An 18,504-nucleotide genomic window follows, 5' to 3' on the forward strand; every position below is an offset into this window, starting at 1 on the left:
TATATCTCTATATATAGTTTATTTCTCACAATCCTGGTAAGAGTTACAGGTGTATTGGGAATCATTTACAGTTTCACAGCATATGGAGTGGCCATACAGCTTCTGATGTGAGTAACATACAGTGTGTAGAGAGCACACGTTTCCAACCCATCCACCCACCACTCATACAATGGGTTTTCAAAGCTAATACTAGATTCAGCTACGTAGAAAGCCTGGAAAATGTTAGGGTACAGCGTTGGGTGTCGTACAACACTGTCAGTCACAATGGGACAAGCTAAACTACTTTAATTTTCAATCTAGTATTTCTAGTCTACCTGCATTATTGCATTTATACGCTTTTTTTTTTAAGTCAAAGTAAATAGAATACTATATGGGAAAGGAAAAATTCTTGACTATTTTAGGATTTGAGCTGCAGCCCATACAAAGTGTCCATAGAAGCATAGACAAGATTATAAATTCAACAAGGTATAAATTAGCTGTATAGCTTTGTGTGTAGGTAGGTGTCCATTTCCCTCCAGGAAATGTGTCCAGCAGCATATTGTTTCTGAAAGCAAAAAAAAAAAAAACCAAACACAAACCAAACCTGTATGTTGAACACAGGTAAATGTGTGTAAGTGACAAGCAGGTCTGTTTGTACAGGGAAGAAATCAAGGTGTCGCTCTGAAAATTACCATTACTTGGAAAACACGTTCAGGGGCTGACTCAAAACCCACCGACCTCCTTGGAAAGATGCCTGGGGCCTCCGAGGTAGCAGCAGGCATTTCCCATCTGACTTCCGAGGGCTTTGGATCAGTCCCTGGAAAAGTAACAGAATCCAAGCAAACCGAAAGAAAAAAAGAAAAAATATCCCCTGTAATCTGACCTTCGAGTTCCCTTTCTACAATTTTAGTTTCTCCACAAGTTTGTAAACAACCTGCACCTACCACTAGAAGAGAGTTGGTTTTCGCTGGAGAGTTGAGATTGCACCTTTTGAAGATTTCGATTGAAAGGGTCCTAACCAGTGACTCGGGAAAAGGCACCAGGTTGAAGAAGGGCTGCTCAAAACTTAGTAAAGCCAAATTATTCGCTTGTTGGTTGGTTGGTTTTTAACATGACAAAATTGTATGGCACCCTGTTCTTGTCAAATTGCCCCAGAAATTTGACTGCTTGAAGCTGCTCTGGCAAAACCAGGGATACAATGCAGGTCTTTACTGTTGCAAAGGTGATTAAAGCTTCCTCTCTTCCTTCTGGGGGTTTTGGTTCTGTAGCATCGTCATGCACAGACAGAAAGAACCTGTGAATTTATTTTTGGTGGGCTGTGCTGGGACTCTGCATCAGGAGACATGGAAAAAGACTGGAATGGTCAACCGAAAGAGAAACAGGAGGAAGAGTAACACGTTAGTCCAGCGTGGAGCCAAACCCACGCATTTGCAAAGCCCATGGCTGTGACTTGTCACACCACTTGCAGGCTTTGGGCATCAGCTAATTAGCACGATTAGTGGAATGAGATGGGAATTTTCAAGGCCCTGCAGTCTTGCATCGCTGTATCAAACGGTAACATCTGAGCAGCCCGTTCAAATAGCAAAAAATCTTTGCAGGCTTCTTTGTGTCCTCGATCCTGCAGCTGATGGGAGATGAGAGAGACGCAGCATGCCCCTGCACATGAGTCGACTCCTGAAGGCCAGCAGAAATGCAGACCATCGACTTCAGCTGAGAGCCAGCTCTTGAGTCCCTCTCTTCTCCGCCTGTGTTTGTGGTGCTCCAGTAACTGGAGGGCTGGGGAAGCACCAGCTTCAGCCAAGTGTGGTGTGTGCTCGTGCTGTGGCAGCAGCTCCTGAGCAGCCAGAGTAGCTCACACCTGACTGGCAGGCGGGCTTCAATCCTCAGCAGGGCTTGTGGCCACGCAGTGGCTTACTGACATGGAAGAGCAAGGACAAGAACGGGACCTTCTCACCAGGAAAGAGCACATAGCATCTTGCAGACTCAGACCCTCAAGCCTTGGCGATGAGGGCAGGTGAAAACATCGTACATTCCCTGCCGTGCCACACAGTCTCTGCATTCCCCTTAGGTGCTCAGTGGCTCAACGTTGCCTCTATCTTTTCGTTGGGACTACCCAAAATCTGCCTCAGCCTTGGGGCAGGGTTTCTGCCTAGCTGTGGAGAGGCCACATCTGCAGAGCTGCCTGGGAAGAAAGCAGGGAAAGGAAAAGGCATAGGGTGCAGTAGCCAAAGAATGACTAACAGAACAAACAAGCAATGAATCAGATCTCCAGAAACCAATGGAGCCACATAGCTTGTAGCAGTTGAAGATCTGGCATAAGCTGACAGCCTAAGAATTTGGGTATTAAAAAGGAAAGCAGGTCGCAGGGGTGGACCGATGATCTAAAAGAGAAGAGGAAAAAGTCATTATAAAAAAAACCCCTTTGCTCAACAGATTAAATTCCCCAGGGCCAGTCAATCAAGGTGATGTGATCTGAGGTAACCACAGCGAGATGCAGTAAGAGACATAGAAAAATGGTGTTGGACAGACCCAGCTGAGCCCAGCTGAACGGCACATGGGGCATGTTCCAAGCCAGTGTCTCAGTTACGTTGCAGGTCCCTCGGTGGCACCTTGCATCATCATCCGGGCTGCTCAATTTGAGATAATCTACCTCACGGAGACCAACTTTCTGTATAGCTACCTTCAGTTTGATGAACCTAAATTAAGTACCTTCTCTTTTTTGCCATGTATTCACCATGACAGCAGAGATATCTTATCTTTGCTCTTTGCCCTTAAAGCCACTTAAAAAATAATTTACCATTGATGATTAAAATAACTTCAAATAGATAAACTTCAGGAGAGAGCTAGTTTTCAATTCAATGAGGACAGGAGAGGTTTTAAGACGAACGACAGGCTAAAACCAGTCACTGCAGAAGTGTTTAGGGACCGATGATGGGCTGAAAGCAGAGCAGCGATATGTAATCCCCGGTACTAGGCAGACACCGCTCCCATCGCTGTCTCCTGGCTTCTTCACGGAGCATAAATCTTGAAGTGCGTGGGTGGTACCACATCCCCTGGCCCAGAAGATTGCTGCACAGGCTTCATCGCTTTCTGCGGTGGAGTTGTTACCAATCGGGTGCCACTCATAAGACCTAAAACGTGCAGACAGCCCAGGTCAGATCTTCAGCATCAGCGGGTTTCTCCCTGAAAGAGTAAAGGAGCAAATACCTCTGGGGTAAATAACAGGAAATATGCCGATTAGAGCCTCCTGCGCTGAGAGTTTAACTAACTTCAGTACACAATTTTTATTATCCAGGTCAAAGCCAATTCTGTTCCTGAAGGGAGGTGCCCAACCTGTAAAGCAGAACGGCGGTCGGTTTATGAAAAAGACTATGTGATACGGTTGCCTGCCCCTACAGAAGGCGGCTCTTCCTGGCTTGGGAGATTTCTCCTCCCGGCTCCGCGATGAAGGGAATGAGACCATGGTAGGATGCTACGTGGCTTGGGAAGGGAACCAGCATCCCCGCTCTAGCATGGTGGCGCAGACCGGGAGGATCGAAATGCGAGTAGGTGAATTTGAGTCCTTTCCATAGCAAAGCATGTGAACAGAGAACACAGCCTTTCAAAATGCCCAGATCATAAACTTGCCATTTCCCTTAATCACACAAAGTTGATTGTAGAAAACTTCAAGTCTTTTTCTTGCTTCACTAACCCTTTAACGTTGCACAGAGCTGGCAAAAATTCGTTTGGAAAAGTCAATTAGTGAAGGTTAATTTGCATGGCATCAGTTGGTCATTTTTCCTTTTGCCCAAGGGAAAAAAGAAGTGGATGGGGTATAAAAGTTAATGTGTCCTTACCGAAACTGTTAAGATGATGAAATTGGGCTTTTTTCCTCTGTGCTCCTCTGCACCGTTCCTTGTACCCTCTCAGCAGCAGTGACTTTAAGCTTTCTGTAGAGCTGATTGAAATTCCAAGAATTTCACCTTTCAAATACATTTTTTTCCATCGCTTTTCTTTTTTGCTTTGTTTCTTGAAGAATAATTTTTCTCTCAAATCTTCAGGACTTATTTTCAACTGATTCTAAGAATAGCTAGATGGATTTCTAAACCCCAGGGGCATTTCCAGGAAAGGAAGGGAAATTTTTAAGGCAGAAACCATCTCTCACCAACTCCAGGTTTATTTTAGCTACACCGTTGTTGTTCATACACAAACACTAAGGTAGGTATAAGTGTGGCCATGAGTTTGGCTGCCTCAGTTAATACCAGAGAAGACTTTTCTCACATTCAGCAGAAGGGATAAGGAATGTTTTTGTCAGTTTTTTTTTTTTTTAAAAAGCCACATGCCATTGAGCTGATTTTACATTTGATGATGACCTGCAATCATATCCCTGGTGCCAGTAAGATCTCAAAGGCCTGAGCAGAGCATGGTGAAGCCAATGGAAAAATTCCCCTTGTTTTCAGTAGCCTATGGATCAGCCCCGGAATTTCGATTCGGCAGAGACATAAATCCATTTTTAATTTATCGCTTGACCTAAGGGAAGTAAGAAAGGCTTCAGGGCAAGCAACTGTTCAGCGCTTCAAGTGTGAGCGCGAGAGGTGAACAGCACCTGCAAGAATGCATTCTTACCCTCCTGAGATGCTGCTGCGTTATCCTTTGGCTTCCAGATTTTTTTGCCTCCTACTGTTAGGAATAATGGGACTTATCCACAGCGTATTAAATTAGTAGAAAGAGGAAGCAGAAGTGTAATCCATTTCATCTTTCTTAAACCTAGAAGCATCAAAAACCTTCTACTAAGTTGTCCAAGAGAGCGTAATGACATCTTTATATTTGACTAAAACTTATGGCTCCTTAAAAATAGATTGAGATCAGGTGTAGTAATTGAATCTATAATTTTAGTGATGTTACAATATCCAAAGTCAGTTTTGCAAATTTATAATTTATAGATTTATCAAAAGAGTAAACTAGCAATCTAGATCTCTTCAAATCCCAAGCACAGAATCTGATCAGTTTTAAGCGTTAGTTCATTCTCCCCACGGAGATACCACTAGAAGGACTTCGTATCACAAACACCACACAAAGAATAACATCAAGCAAATAACGGCATGTGCTCAGTACGAGAAAAGACAACTATTTATTTAGCACAGCGAGTTCAGTCATTTAGGCCTTCTGCTTCGACAAATTTGGTTTCAGTCTCGCTTCGATTCTGAGAGAGGTGAATTTGCTCTTCTCAGCCTAGTTCTTGCTGGACGTTATTTTTTTTTTTTTTTTTTTTTCTCAAAATGAAACCACCGCACAGCCTGGCACGTTAAGGCAGAACAGGAGGTGTTTGCTAAAGGGATGTCATTTGCAAGTCAGGCCTGAAGTGCGTCGCCCCAGCTGCGTGCTTAGGAGCTTGGATGGCATCTACGCTTGACCTACCTGACTCCAATCAACACTAGAGCCACACTTTGAAAAGCGCTACAACACAGTCCAGTAGAGTCTAAAAGTGCCTTATTTTAAAGCGAGTAGCCCACACGACTATCCAGGGAGGGGAACAGTAATTTTGAGCTTCTAGCACAAGGGGCACATCGTACATTCAGCAGTTCACTAGCCATACATTCTTTGCACTGAGAAGAAACCAGGACCGAAAAGGAATTGAGGTGCTGCATGGCACGATGCGAATGGCACGACAAAGACATCACGGACACTTTGTGTGAATGCAGGGAAACAAATGAAGGGTCGTCTCCAGGTTGATTTGTTTTACCCCCTCCCCGCCTCCAGACTGCAGTAATATAAACATATGTGTATGTATACATACATATGCGGAATATTCTTCAAGGCAAGGTGGTGTATATACACATACACACACACACAGAGGTGTTTTCCAAGCCAAACTGCCAAGGAGGTGGGTTCCGGGTGGTGAATCTGGACAGCAGACAGCAAGGTTAACCGATCACAGAAAGCAGAAAATCCCTTACGAACAGGACGTGCCATGGGCACTGCCTGGGGAGGGTTCGCCGTGGTTACATCCCCGCCTGAGGAGCTGCAGTCCCATCACCATCTCCGTGGTGTGTTTCTGGATGGAATTGCGTCTGAGTGCTCTAAGGGCAGGGGGGGTCCAGGGCAGACAGAAATGGTTAAGGCCCATGTTGGCTGAGAACTGTTTTTCCTCTCTTCTGTTGCCAAAGGTTAAGTCAAAGAACTAAAAAAAAAACACTTTAGAAAGTAAAATAGGAGACTCAAATGACGCAGGCATTTCTTTTTCCTCCTCCTGTATCTATCTACTCTGGTCAGGACAGAACAGATAGATGCTACATCTAGAATGTTGTCACACTGCTAAAAGAAAGAACCATGTGCCAGGGCTGAGAGGGAGGGAACAGACAGGACAGGCAGAAGCATCTCCTGAAGACAGGTCTCCCTCTTGAGAACAGAAGTCGCTGTCTGAAAATCACCACCCTACTTCGATAAAACATGAATCGGAGCAGGGGCGGCCGATTTCCCTTCCTCATGGCAACGTAAGCAAAATTTCCCTACAGCCAGGAGCTTTGTGCTCCAGAGATCTGAGGGAAGGGGAGCCCAGAAATAGCCATCCCCACATCCAGCCCCCGGCGGCTTGGATACCTTGCTCCGTACCCAGCGGGCACGCGCCTCCCAGTCGTGGAGATCAGGTTCCTGGCAGGACTGCACCGCAGTCTTCTTGGCTTATGCACCCAGATTTCCCGTGTGAGGAACCGGAATGCACGGTTCAGGGTGCAAGCAGGAGCAGGGGGAGCTGGGTGCAACGGGGTCTCTCCCCAATACAGCAAGAGGATGCGCCCGTCGGGGGCTGGGGGCTCTGCAGCCCTCCCCGACTCTCAGTGTGGGTGCAGCAGCCTCACCGTGTCCTTTGCAAAGCCCCGCCGCAGTCGCTGCAAGGGAGCCGTGCTGGGGCTGCTGCCGAGCTGTATTCTCTCCCGCATCTCTGCTTTCCAAGTGCCTCTCACACACCCTTTGCTATTGTTTGCCCCCCCTTCTTCCCCCCCCCAAAATAACCTCTGAACACCTGCAAAACAGGATGAGGGGAAATCAGTTCCTTAGATGAAAGTGGCATTACAGAAACACCCCCGCCACGGATCCTTTTGCTTCAAATCCAAAAAATTCTCCAGGCTGTGACATACTAGGAGACACATCCACAACACATGCAAAGAGCGCTTTAAACCACCAGGATTCCACCTGGGGCTGCAGCGCTCGTTCCAAAAACCGCTGTGCACCCAACAGGCCCACCCCCTCTCTCTGTACTGGTAAAGGTAGAGGTAGACATTAAACTTCAGCTGCACGCAGCCTGTTGTTCATCAGAAGACAGCATCTGATAGCCCCAGAGGCCGTGCACCTCGGGGTGTATTTTTACGAGCCTTGGGGAAAAGAGGGTGACAAATCTCACCAGAGGAACGGCCAGGCTGCGTCAAAAGACCTTTTGTTTGGGGAAGCCACGTGCATTCAGCAGACCAAATCTGGAGGTAAATAAAACAGACGTGAGCCAAGAGAAGAATTGCCGGATCAGGTTACACACGCCCACCATCCTATCCAGCAATCCTGCCAGAAGCAGGCACTGCAAAAGCAGTACCTGAGGAACGTACGCCTTTCTCTGGCCCTGTACCTGCGGAATTTATACGTCCAGGCCCAGTTAAAGAGGTGTGACTAAGGCTCTTTAACTGAACTCACTCCACGTTGTCACAGCCTCTTGCTAATCCTCTCTCCAAAACCCTGCCCATCGCCCGCCGCTGCTGCCGAGCTCTGGAGACTCTGTGATTCTCTCATCTCTGACCAAATTTTAAAAAACAAAAAAAAAAAAAAAAGTAAATTCTTTTTTTGCAATACCCTTTTTGCAGTAGCGTAGCAGCCAAGAGTAGTCCCACGGAAACTTTTAGAATAAGATCTGCCCACTTCTTGGTGTTAGGGGAAGGGCACCGGCCAACGCACTGAACACCCCCCCTCTTCGCCTGCCTTCCTTCTCCCCTTCACAAGGCCTGGCCTTAGAGCCAAAGTTCTCACTGATGAAACCAGGCCGTTCCCAAAGGCTGGGATTTTTTTCCCATGTCCAAAGCTTGGAGGAGTCACAAATCCCTCATCGGAGGGAGGCAGGAAATCCCCCCAAGACAGACAGACTTCCAGTGCCCTTAAACGGGGCTTCCCTGGTATAAAGCAGGTCAGTCTTATTCTCACGGGATCCCAGGTCCTTTCTGCCCCTAAAGCCAGCTCATGCCTCCACTTTTTCTACCTTCTCCTGTAGCGAGAGACCATAGCCTTCGGGGGAAAAAAAAAAAGCAGGTGAAAGGCCTGATCCAAAGCCCGAAGAAATGAACGGAAAGAGTCCAGCTGACCTCGAGGGTGTTTGGGCTGAGACCACAGCATCCCACAGAGCCCAGCCTAACTCTAGGAAATACTAGATCCAAAACAAAGCTTCTCTATTCCCAAATGCTGCCCGTATGACCTTGGCGAGCCGTGGGATCCTGGAGGCTGCCTGCCAACGTGCAAGAAACCAAGCAGATGGCAGCTGCTGTCTGCCTGAAGTCGGCGTGGGACTTTGCCAGGGATCTCCACGTGCCGCTGGCTGCGCCGTCGGTCACAGTACGGCCCCTCTGCTCTCGCCCCGCTGGCAGCTCAGCCTGAGAAACGACTCGGTTTGATGTCCCAAGTCACATACTCAGCTCTACCATGCTGCGGTCTCAGCCTCCAGCTGCAGCCAGCCTGTTTTCTCCTGGGGCGCTTTTGAGTTGGGTCTTTTAAGAGTAGGTTGGTGAGCAGCAGGTACACAAGACACCTAATAGAGATCACACTTTGCTGTTGGGGTCAAGGAGCTGCCTTTTGCCTGCGTTCGCCCAGTGGTTCCCCTGCCCCAGGGGTGCTGGATAAACACCAGCCCAACACAGGGTGACAGAAAAACTGGGTCTTGGCACGAGGCTCCGTCTCCCCTTACGTCTTCTTTACCACAACCCAACTTAAAACCAAACCAAACAGAAACCAAAACACAAAGTGGGGACTCTGGATGGGACATAGAACACTTTGGACTTGAAAACAGGGGACTGCAGGAGAGGTGGGGGTGTCTCCCAGGGAGGACGGCGGGGGAGGGGAGGGGACACCGTCATTTACACCGATCAGGAGAAGCTGTAATCTATACACAGTGGTATAAGCCAAGATATATTACATGAAAGAACACACGGAGTGCATGGAGTTACCCACACTGGGTCAAACTGGCACAGTTGTCTTGAACAAGACTCTTGGAGTTGCAGTTGGTGTTTGTTGTTGACCTATCTAGCTCGCTCTATATATATATATAGATATGTATAGAATTTTTCTGCATGCATTTGTCTCAAAAGGAGCTGTACAGCTGGGCTGGGTTTCTCATCCCCACCCCGTCTCGGTCTTCATTTTTTCCGGGCTAGGAACGCCACTCCCACAATCACAGCGAGCGCAGCCACCGCCACTCCTCCCACGATGATCAAGGGCTTCATGTTGTCGAAGATGCTGCCTGGCGACTCCTCGGAGCTGTTTCCCTTGTGGTCAGAGTCAGGGGACTGGCCGGTGGCCTCTTGTGTCTCGGTGGCGGCGGGGCTGGGTTTCAGGTTGCTGTGGTTGTTCACGACGGCAGCATCGCCGCCTGCCTTCTTGGCGGCAGTGGCGGGAGCGGGCTGCTCTTTGGGGATCTCCTTCTTGTCTGCATTCGTGGCAGGCCCAGGGTTGGGCTTTTCTGGCTTTGCGGAGCTGGGGGCCTTGGCGTCAGGTTTGTTTCCGCTTCGGACGTTGCCTTTGGAATCCATCCCTATAAGTGCTGTGGGTAGCAACTGGATACGGGGCAATCCCAGTTCTCCTCCTTTGCCCAGCCGCCGGAGAAGCAGAGGAGCCACCTGAGAGGGACAGCTCAGCCCCTCGGAGTGGTTGTCTTGGGAGGATTCTCACACTGGCGGTGTCCTATCTGGACATGATACAGCACCTGGAAGAGGAAGCAGAGCAACGAGAGGTGAGTGAAAGGACAGAGCAAGCCAGCGCCGTTCCACCAGGAGGCAACGGAGGAGGACAGAAGACAAACCTGGAAAACTGTTGGCTCTTTCTTTAGCAACTATGAGCTGTATTCTAAGCACCTAATACAGCACCCGCACTTGGGAGAACATCAAACAGCTCAGACTGTCACCTCTGGCTGCCACAACCAGGCTCCGTGTGTAATCCAGTCCATCCTGGCCCTGTATGTGACGCCATTTGTCAGTGACAAGATAAACTCCTGTCCAACCAAATAAATCTTACTTTTCATTTGCTCATCACGGCTGCCAACCCCCTGGGTAAAGAGAAAATATTTTGTTGCAGGGGAAAGCAGATCAATGGCTCCTCCCTGCTTGTAACTCACCCTCTACCCTCCTTTTTGCAGCAGTATCCCAAGTTAAGTTTAGGAAGTGGTTAATATGTGATCTTGTGCGATACTCCCCACATCCGGATGGGTACTGCAGAAAAGAAACAGGCTCAGCTCCTCAGTTATAGGTATGAGAGCCAGAAGGATTACTGCTGTAAGCTACAGCACAGTAAGGCAAGCGTGAGATCCTCAGCTGGTCAAACCAGTGTATTGACTCCACTGCAACTGCCTGAATTTACTGTAAAGCTGTGTCTCACAGTGACGGAGAGATCCCACTCCTGTCTCCTCCTTGCGGTGGTTATCTGGGCTTGCCTACGGAGCCCAGCAGGATGGCAGCTGTACCGCAGGTGATTAGCTGGAGCCATTTTCCCCCCGGGAACTGATGAAAGCAGCGAACAGCAAGGCTGCATCCAGAGAATTCAGCAAACGGACAAAGTGGGCTTCAAAGGAGGATAAAACCAACACCACAGACATCACCCCAGCAAGCCTCGCTGGGCAGGGCGAGCCAGGAGATGGAGCTGCCATGGCTACCCCTCTGCGCGACGGGAGGAGAGGAGACGGCGGCTGGGCAGCGCGCCATCAGCGCCCGCTGGCGCAGCACCGCGTCAGCTCTGAGCTTGGGAAATAACGAGTAAACAGGAGGCAGCAGTCAGAGCCCCGTCGCCGGCTTCATTACCGCCCTGCTGACCTTCAGCGCCGCCACCAGCCTGCCGAGGGCTTTCTGCCTGCTAAGTGAAATCTGAGCTTATTAGCTGCCTGGATTTAGAAATAAAGAGGCTCCTCAAAAACCTCTACAGAGAGATGTTTCTTCCATAGCGCCTCAGAGTGCCAGTGACAGACAGGGAGAAGGTCCCAGGGTTGCAGCAGTGGTCTGCGCTGCTGGCTCTTCTGCGAGCCAGGCTAACAAATGCCATGTTTTAATCCCCAGCTAGGCAGAAACGCCAGCCTGGAGGAAAGCTCCAGGCTTTCCTGGAAAAGAAGGCTCTGAGGAGACCTGCTAGTGGCCTACCAGGATCTTAAGGGGGCCGACAAGAAAGCTGGGGAGGGACTTTTTAGGATGTCAGGTCATGGTAGGACTAGAGGGAATGGATTAAAACTAGAGATGGGTCGATTCAGACTGGACGTTAGGAAGAAGTTCTTCACCATGAGGGTGGTGAGACACTGGCACAGGTTGCCCAGAGAGGTGGTGGAAGCCCCATCCCTGGAAGTTCTTAAGGCCAGGCTGGACGGGGCTCTGAGCAACCTGATCTAGTGGGAGGTGTCCCTGCCCAGGGCAGGGCGGTTGAAACTAGACGATCTTTAAGGTCCCTTCCAACCCTAACAATTCTATGATTCTACGAAAGCTGCTCCCAGAAATGCCAGGTTTGGGTCCAGAGCAAAGCTGGGCAACATCTTACAGCTTGGTATAAAATAGAAACTCCCCCATCTCCTGCTCTCCCTTGTAAGCCACTGTTTGATGGCCACCGTCTTCTCCAGGGCCAGTCAACTGGAGTTGACTGAGGGAACTGCAGCACGAAACCAGGGAAGCCCGTAGCTCTCAGGCTGCACCAGGCGCGGTGACCATGAGACCAGTACGCCGTAAGCTGAAAAGGCTGTCTGAAGGGTTGGCAGTGAGCCTAGGAGAGTAGTCTCAGCTCTTCCTGTAGCATGGAGATGGGACAGACGCTTCCAGAAGGCTTTCCACAGACCTACCTTACACACCTCCCTCAGAACGGCTGAATTTTAGCTGGGTAATATTTGCTGAGATGGAGCCTGAAGTCTCCAAAAGGCATTAGATGATCCAAGCTGGCCAGTTTTGAAATAAAACATTGAAAGACAAGCAGTAGATAATCTGTCCCCAGGGCTTCCTATCCAGCACTAAGCAGGACAGTTGCTACTCTTCCCTTGGATTTTCAATTCGGTTTAACACCAAGCTCTTCCCATGGAATAAAAAAAAAAAAAATAAAAATCAAACCAGCTTTTCACTTGTTTAAAAACCAGCAACCGAATTTCCCTAGCAGCTCTACGTGGACCTGATCTACTTTGAGTGTAAAAAAGCGTAGTCTCTTTGACTGCAGCTGAGCAATGCTTAACATTTCTACGTTTGTGATATCAAACCCTTTTGGAAACCCAAAACACCACCACTCTCCCCACATGCTTCGCTGAGGGTGTGAAGCATCACTGAGATGCCCACTTGGGCACGTTGTACCACACAATCCCAGATGCTCACCAAGCTTAAGACCTTCTCTGCGGCCTGGGGCTTGGTAGATAAAGGCATGGTCCTGGCCAAGGGCAAGAACATTTTCCTCTCCTTGTTCATTTTTCAATATTTCTGTAGGTACCACCTGCCTCACCTTTTCCTTCCTACTGCCTCCGAAGAGCATTCATACGGCTCTGCTCAGGGGAAGTTCTATGTAGATCCAGGGCTGGGGCTGCGCGCAGTCCCTCACAAGACTCTGCTCTTCTGGTTCGGGAGCAATTTATCCTCATTTCACATCTGGTGCAACGATGAGACGAAGGAAGAGTAAGCGGAGCCCAAGACTGAAGCAGGCTTAGAGGTTATAGCAGGGAGAGCCAGATTCATCATGTCATAAATATTAAATTACCTGCTCAGTCGCTTCGATATCAGTTAGCTGGGCTACTCACACACTGGCTAGTACTTGTGCGGTTATACTATACAAACCCAGCATTAAACTTTTGCTGCTTTCCATAGGAAAACTACGTGCAGCCTACGGAGATGGTAGGGGTAAATCGTGGAGGGGGCAGACTGGCCTCTGCTGAGGAATGGGGGCTCTGCACAGCCCAAATACATCAGTTCCTCCATATCCTCTCTCATTCGCACCCCTCGTTGATCAGAACTGGGTTGCAGATTCCTGGAAGCAGGAACGCTGGTTTTGCTCAGGGCCGGCGCCGTGCCCTGCACCGCTACAAACGGCTCATCAAAGAACGCCTTGGTTTCCAAGCGAGTTTCCACTAAAAGCAATGCAAGCCCCTCATGAAGATTAGGAAAGGTTTTAAGAGATATAGAAACCAAACTAAGCCAAAAATCAATATCAGTAGTTCTTAAGCGTCCGCGTGAAAGGGCTTTCCGTCAGTGGCTTTCTGTCACTGGAACTTGCCACAGCGTTGCCCAGCATCTCCCCAGACCCTTCGGCTTGGCTGAGCTGATGCTATTCAACACTGCATTCGAGAAGCCCCAGCGCCCTTTCTGCCCCCCACGAGAAGCCCCAGCGCCCATTCTGCCCCCCCTTTGTCTCCTCCTCTTCCCTCATTCCATCACGCAAAGTTTTTCTCGAACGGCCACCACCTTTGCTTTTTCTCCACCTTTGCTTTCTTCTTTATAGCTCTCACGTCTATTTATTCCTCCCTCCCATCTCCTCTTCGGTTGCTGTCTCTGCCCGTCTACCCGTTCTCCCCGCCGCCGCCAGCTCCCTCTCTGCCTCCCACACAGACGGCAGCACTTGGGAATAAGGTTTTGTGAGAAAAGAGGCTTCACTCCTTCCCTTCACCCACCCCCCCGCACCGTGCTATTTCTTTTATTTCTTTGTTTAACAATCTGTGCCGTTTCAGGGAGGTTTTCACCCCCCAGCAGCTAACCACTTCTTTTTCCCAGGGTGGAAAAGAGAGAGCAGAGATCACAAAACCGGTGATAGGGGAGAAAAGGGAAAAAGCAAAGCCCTCCAAAAAAAAAAAAAAAAAAAAAAAAAAAAAAAAGCGTGACGCAAACCCCGCAGCCCTCCTGGGACGCTGCTGGTTGTTGCAGCTCTCCAGGTCAGCGCAGACTCGCCGGGGCAAGAAGCTGGTCCCAGCCAAAGCAACGGGGTCGAGGTGAGGAACAGCTTCCCCCGGCTCCCCGAAGGACACCTTTCCTGCCTCAGCCCCCGGCCCCCCAGCAAATTAGCAAATTACAGCTGTGCATCTGTCTCCTGGGTGCGCAGATGAAAGCTGCATCAATCCCGCACCGAATGGAGCCGATGAGTCATTGCTGGCTTTACCGTAACGCGTCGCCCTCGGAAGATCTTCTTCCCTCTGCAGAGACCAGCCCCGAGCCCCCTCATCCTCCCCTCGCTGCTTCAGGTTGGAAGGTGTCCTGGTTTTGACTAATTTCTCTTCTAATGCCTGGGAAAAACGTACTTTTAGAGGACTCTGCTGTCTGAATTGGTGAAAATATTTACTTTACAGCCAGCTCTGGTGTGGGGGATTCAAGGTCTCAGCGTTTTCGAGCTCCCCAGGTGCGGGGATGAGGAGGAGCGAGACCCGGGCACTTGCCCCAGGCTGCCAACAGGGTTCCTTCAGACCATGAACACCACATTCAATATAAATTAGAAATTTTGCTGGGGAGTTTTCTCTTTCTCCCTCTCTCCCGTGCTGGCTGCCATCCTGAGCACTCCTCGCCCCGGTGCCGGAGCCCGGAGCCCTTCCCTTCCTCCCGCAGCCGCAGCGCTCGCAGGGGCCCACATTGGCTGTCCCTGCGGGGATGCACGGCTTCCGCTGGTGGAACGGGCTGAGTATAATCCTTGTGCATTTTATATTGGTATCGGCATCAATATTGCTTCTTTTGTATTACCAATGTTAATTATTTAGTCTTATTCTATTAAATCCTTTTACATTTCAACCCTGGGGTTTCCTTGTTTTTTCCCCGATTCCCCTTCCAGGGTGGGGAGGTGTCGTCGGGTGAGAGAATAATTGTCTAAATGACAATAAACGGTTGTGGGTTTCTCAAACCATATCAGAAGGAAAAGCCGGCAACTTTGCGAGGCTGCGGCGGGCAGCTGCACCCCAGCGACCTGCGCGGGGTCCCAGCAGTGCCGGGCAGGGGGTTCATACGTAGGGGCTTCCCCCCCCATCCATGAAAAGCTGACCTTTTCCATCGGATCCTCAACTGCCACACTCTCAGTGGGAAAGACTGCAACCGCCACAGCGGGGTTACGGAGATGAATTCATACTTGCAGAAGTCCATGCACAAACTCCAAGTGTCCTCTGGTGGAAAACAGCTTCAGAAGCAGTTACTGACCACGTCTGAGCTGGAGCAACGCTGCGCGGGAAGAGCCAGAGATGGCAAAAGAGACCTTACATACCCTCAAATCTTCTTCCTTAAGCCCTACTTAAAGTCCCCTTCACTTCTTTGTCATTCCCACCTGTCTGAAAAAGAAAAGGCATGAAGTTTTGCCTTTTGGGGGCAAAGAGGAGAGTTCTAAGTACCAAAGCCCCATTCTCTTAAGTAGCTGTTGGCCTTGGGGCAAAGCATTAAATGGGTGCCTATTACTGGGCAACCATTTATGCGTCTTCCAGCTTCATCTCCACTCTCAGCCCACAAACCCTTTAGCCCAAAGCAGCTGAACTGTAGCAAAGACCATGCCATGACTCCACATCGCTTGAGCCAGGCGTGGGAGCAGCCTGGGGCTGGGGCCAGAGGCCGTCTGCAGGGAGACAAGGTATGCGACCGAGCCTGCTCCCAGTTCCCTTTGAGATGACGTAAGCTGGAAGCCAGCAGTGCTGGAGAAGATGACTTTTGCCTCTCGGGACCAGGTCCCTCCTTCCTGAAGCCACGGGAGGACTTTGAACCTGATAACAGAGCACCCACCGCAGTCTTCCTCATATTCTCCAGTCAATTGTCTTAACACCACCACAGTGAGAGGTTTTCAGTGTCCCCGAGGAAGAACGTACACTGAATACCAATTAATTTCACGTCCCTTCAGCAGGTTCTGTAAGTCTGGCACGCTTGCTTTTGGTCATTTAAGACCAAACTAGCTTTCCAAGGGACAGAAAATGGCCCTCAGACAGCTTCCCTTTGGCGAGTGCAATTTGCACCTGCCAAAACTGGCTCACAGGATTGAATTACCATCGCAGAGCCGGGCGCCGGCACCAGCTGGTAGGTGAAGAGCAGGTAATTTTAGACTGAAGTCTGCAGATTTTGTTCCTGTGGCTGTCTGGGGCGCATAAACAGGAACATCAGAATTTGGCCACTTCAAAGAGGCACCTGAAAATACGTAACTTCCTGAAAAGGGAAAAAGGAAAGGGGGGGAAAAAAAAAAAAAAAAAAAAGCAGTGTTCTGACTTTCTGACTACAAAAAGTAAGGCAGCTATGGGTGAAGTGACTGGGACCAGGCTGTTAGAAACTGGGGGTGTTACTGGGGGGATCAAGTGCTGCCACAGGCTTCCTACGTGACCTTCACGTGTCACAAACTCGGTCCTTCAGCTCGTGAAAATTGAATCAACGCGATCCAGGGAGCTGAACTCACCGATGCGAGACCCTCAGACGGAGGGCAGCGCGGTCATATGGAGCATCACCATCACCAAAGAGGTCTGGACTGAAGTGGCCAGAGGAAATTCAGCTGGAGCACATGGATAAGGTCAGTTCATGGTGCCCTGAGGACAGTGCCGAGCAGAAGACAGCTTGTTTTGACAGATTAAGGTTTCTCCAAAGAGGTCTGAGGTTACCGGCCACAGGGCAATGCTGGTTCATTGCCACTTGGCTATTTTATGGCGCAAGAAGAAACAGGCTGCAGTCAGGCACACTGCCCCGGAGAGCCACGGGCGTAGGGTTTGGGGTGTCCCTCCCAAGACCCCGAGGCTCAAGACCATTCTCACCTCCCTTCCTTCTCCCAAAGATTGGCAAATCTCCCCGTGCACCGAAGTGGCTTGGAAGAGAGTTAGGAAAAGGAGGGAGCGCGAGGGTGGGCTGAAACAAGCAGGCTGCAGGAGGGAGGTGCAAATCCTGGCTGGCTCAACTGAACGTCGTGTAAGAAACCATCAAAACCCTTCTTTTTTAGATCAGGACTTGTCCCTCCACAGCTGCTAGCTGAAGACAGAGCTGGAATCACACTTCTGAGTTATTTCAGGGTAGAAATGAGAACGCAGGTGCTGACTCACAGCCAGGCTAGCCCTACATTTCCCCTGGGGGATTCACCTTAAACTCCCTGGCTCAAAGGGAGCACCTCCACTGTCCTTTGAGGACATCATGCCCACCAGAGTTCGTGTCAGTCGCCAGGGCATCCCACCGTTTCTGGAAACCCAAGGAGAACCATCAGTCAAGTTTTTTCATTTATGTAGCTCTGCTTCATTTTAGTATGTGTTCGCCCACGCTGTTCCGTACCCTGCGTCTCTGCCTGCCTTGCATTTGGCCACAGACGCCCAGTTTCACCAACTCGTGCTCCCGAGATCTGCACTTCCCTTTCTCCGGTTGCTCCGGCAGCCCTGCTCCAGGCTGAGCTCCTCCAGCTCCCGGCCAGGCTCCGACCCAGCAGTTGAGACCGAACATCCCCATCTCTCTTCTGGAGATACCCTGCCTGAGTCCCCCCAGGATCCCGTTCACCTCTTCCACCAAGACAGCTCATCCTCAGCCTGTGGCCAAACCAGACGGCCAATGCGACGCAGGGAGGGGACAAACAGTGATGCATCTGTGGTGGCTGCGCTGGTGCGGCAGCTGTGCCCAGTGGGCAACGAGGCGGCCTCGTTCCCCACCTTGCTCATTAACTTGTGCACGCCACCAAGAGACCTTTGCTCCCCATAAAGAAACCCCAGGCTGCACCAGCGGCGGGGGCCGAGCCATTTCTCTGGCATGCTGGAGGGAGACCCCCCCCCCACGCTCTGCCCATCCCACGGGTGACAGCCAGCAGTGTCCTTATGGCTGGTCAGGGTCTTCACGCTGGATCCTCAAGTCCACGGAGTGACGAGTTCCACTAGTGAAAGGAGATCAAAGACAGATGAGGACTAATTGTTCCCCCCCCTGCACTGAAGTGGGGACCTGCTGGTGGCTCCGAGGGGGTCACGCTCGGGGTCTCAACCTTCTCGTCCGACCCCTAAGTAATGCAGCTTGGAGGACCAGACCTTTGGGAAGTGTCCTCGGGAGTCTGTGCCCGTTGCGTCTGCCGTACAGACCCCTCAGGGCTGCGCGGGTTTTGGGTTCAGTCCCCTGCCCCATCCCAGCCGCCTCCTGCACCTGAGCATCGTGTTTTGTTCCCCACTGCTTCAACTCCCCATTTCCGAGGCGGATAAAATAGCACTTTTCCCCCCCTTTCTGAGCTGCTGGGGAATAAACACGCTAAAGGCAGCGAGATGCCAGGCAAGCACCTAGGATAAGTGACAGCATATTGTGACTAAGCCTTTTCCCCCCGTCTCCAAGCAGCGCTATGAAGACAGATGAGGTAATGCAGTGCCTCTCGGTACTACCATAAATATTAAAACAGCTTTACATAAGGAGCTTG

At 50.2% G+C, this 18,504-nt stretch overlaps 1 protein-coding gene across 3 annotated transcripts in view; it reads right to left on the reverse strand.

Annotated features, from left to right (window-relative positions):
• CEND1 (cell cycle exit and neuronal differentiation 1) overlaps positions 1 to 18,504 on the reverse strand; it is a 24,711-nt gene continuing 6,207 nt past the window's right edge. For all 3 annotated transcript variants that reach the window (XM_063331365.1, XM_063331367.1, XM_063331366.1), the window contains exon 2: positions 1 to 9,907. In XM_063331365.1, coding sequence (XP_063187435.1) covers positions 9,342 to 9,734 — 393 coding nt within the window. In that variant the 5' untranslated portion in view covers positions 9,735 to 9,907 and the 3' untranslated portion in view covers positions 1 to 9,341. The remainder of the gene's footprint in view (positions 9,908 to 18,504) is intronic.

The sequence above is a fragment of the Chroicocephalus ridibundus genome, chromosome 4 (genome assembly GCF_963924245.1).
Source record: "Chroicocephalus ridibundus chromosome 4, bChrRid1.1, whole genome shotgun sequence".
NCBI lineage: Eukaryota > Metazoa > Chordata > Aves > Charadriiformes > Laridae > Chroicocephalus > Chroicocephalus ridibundus.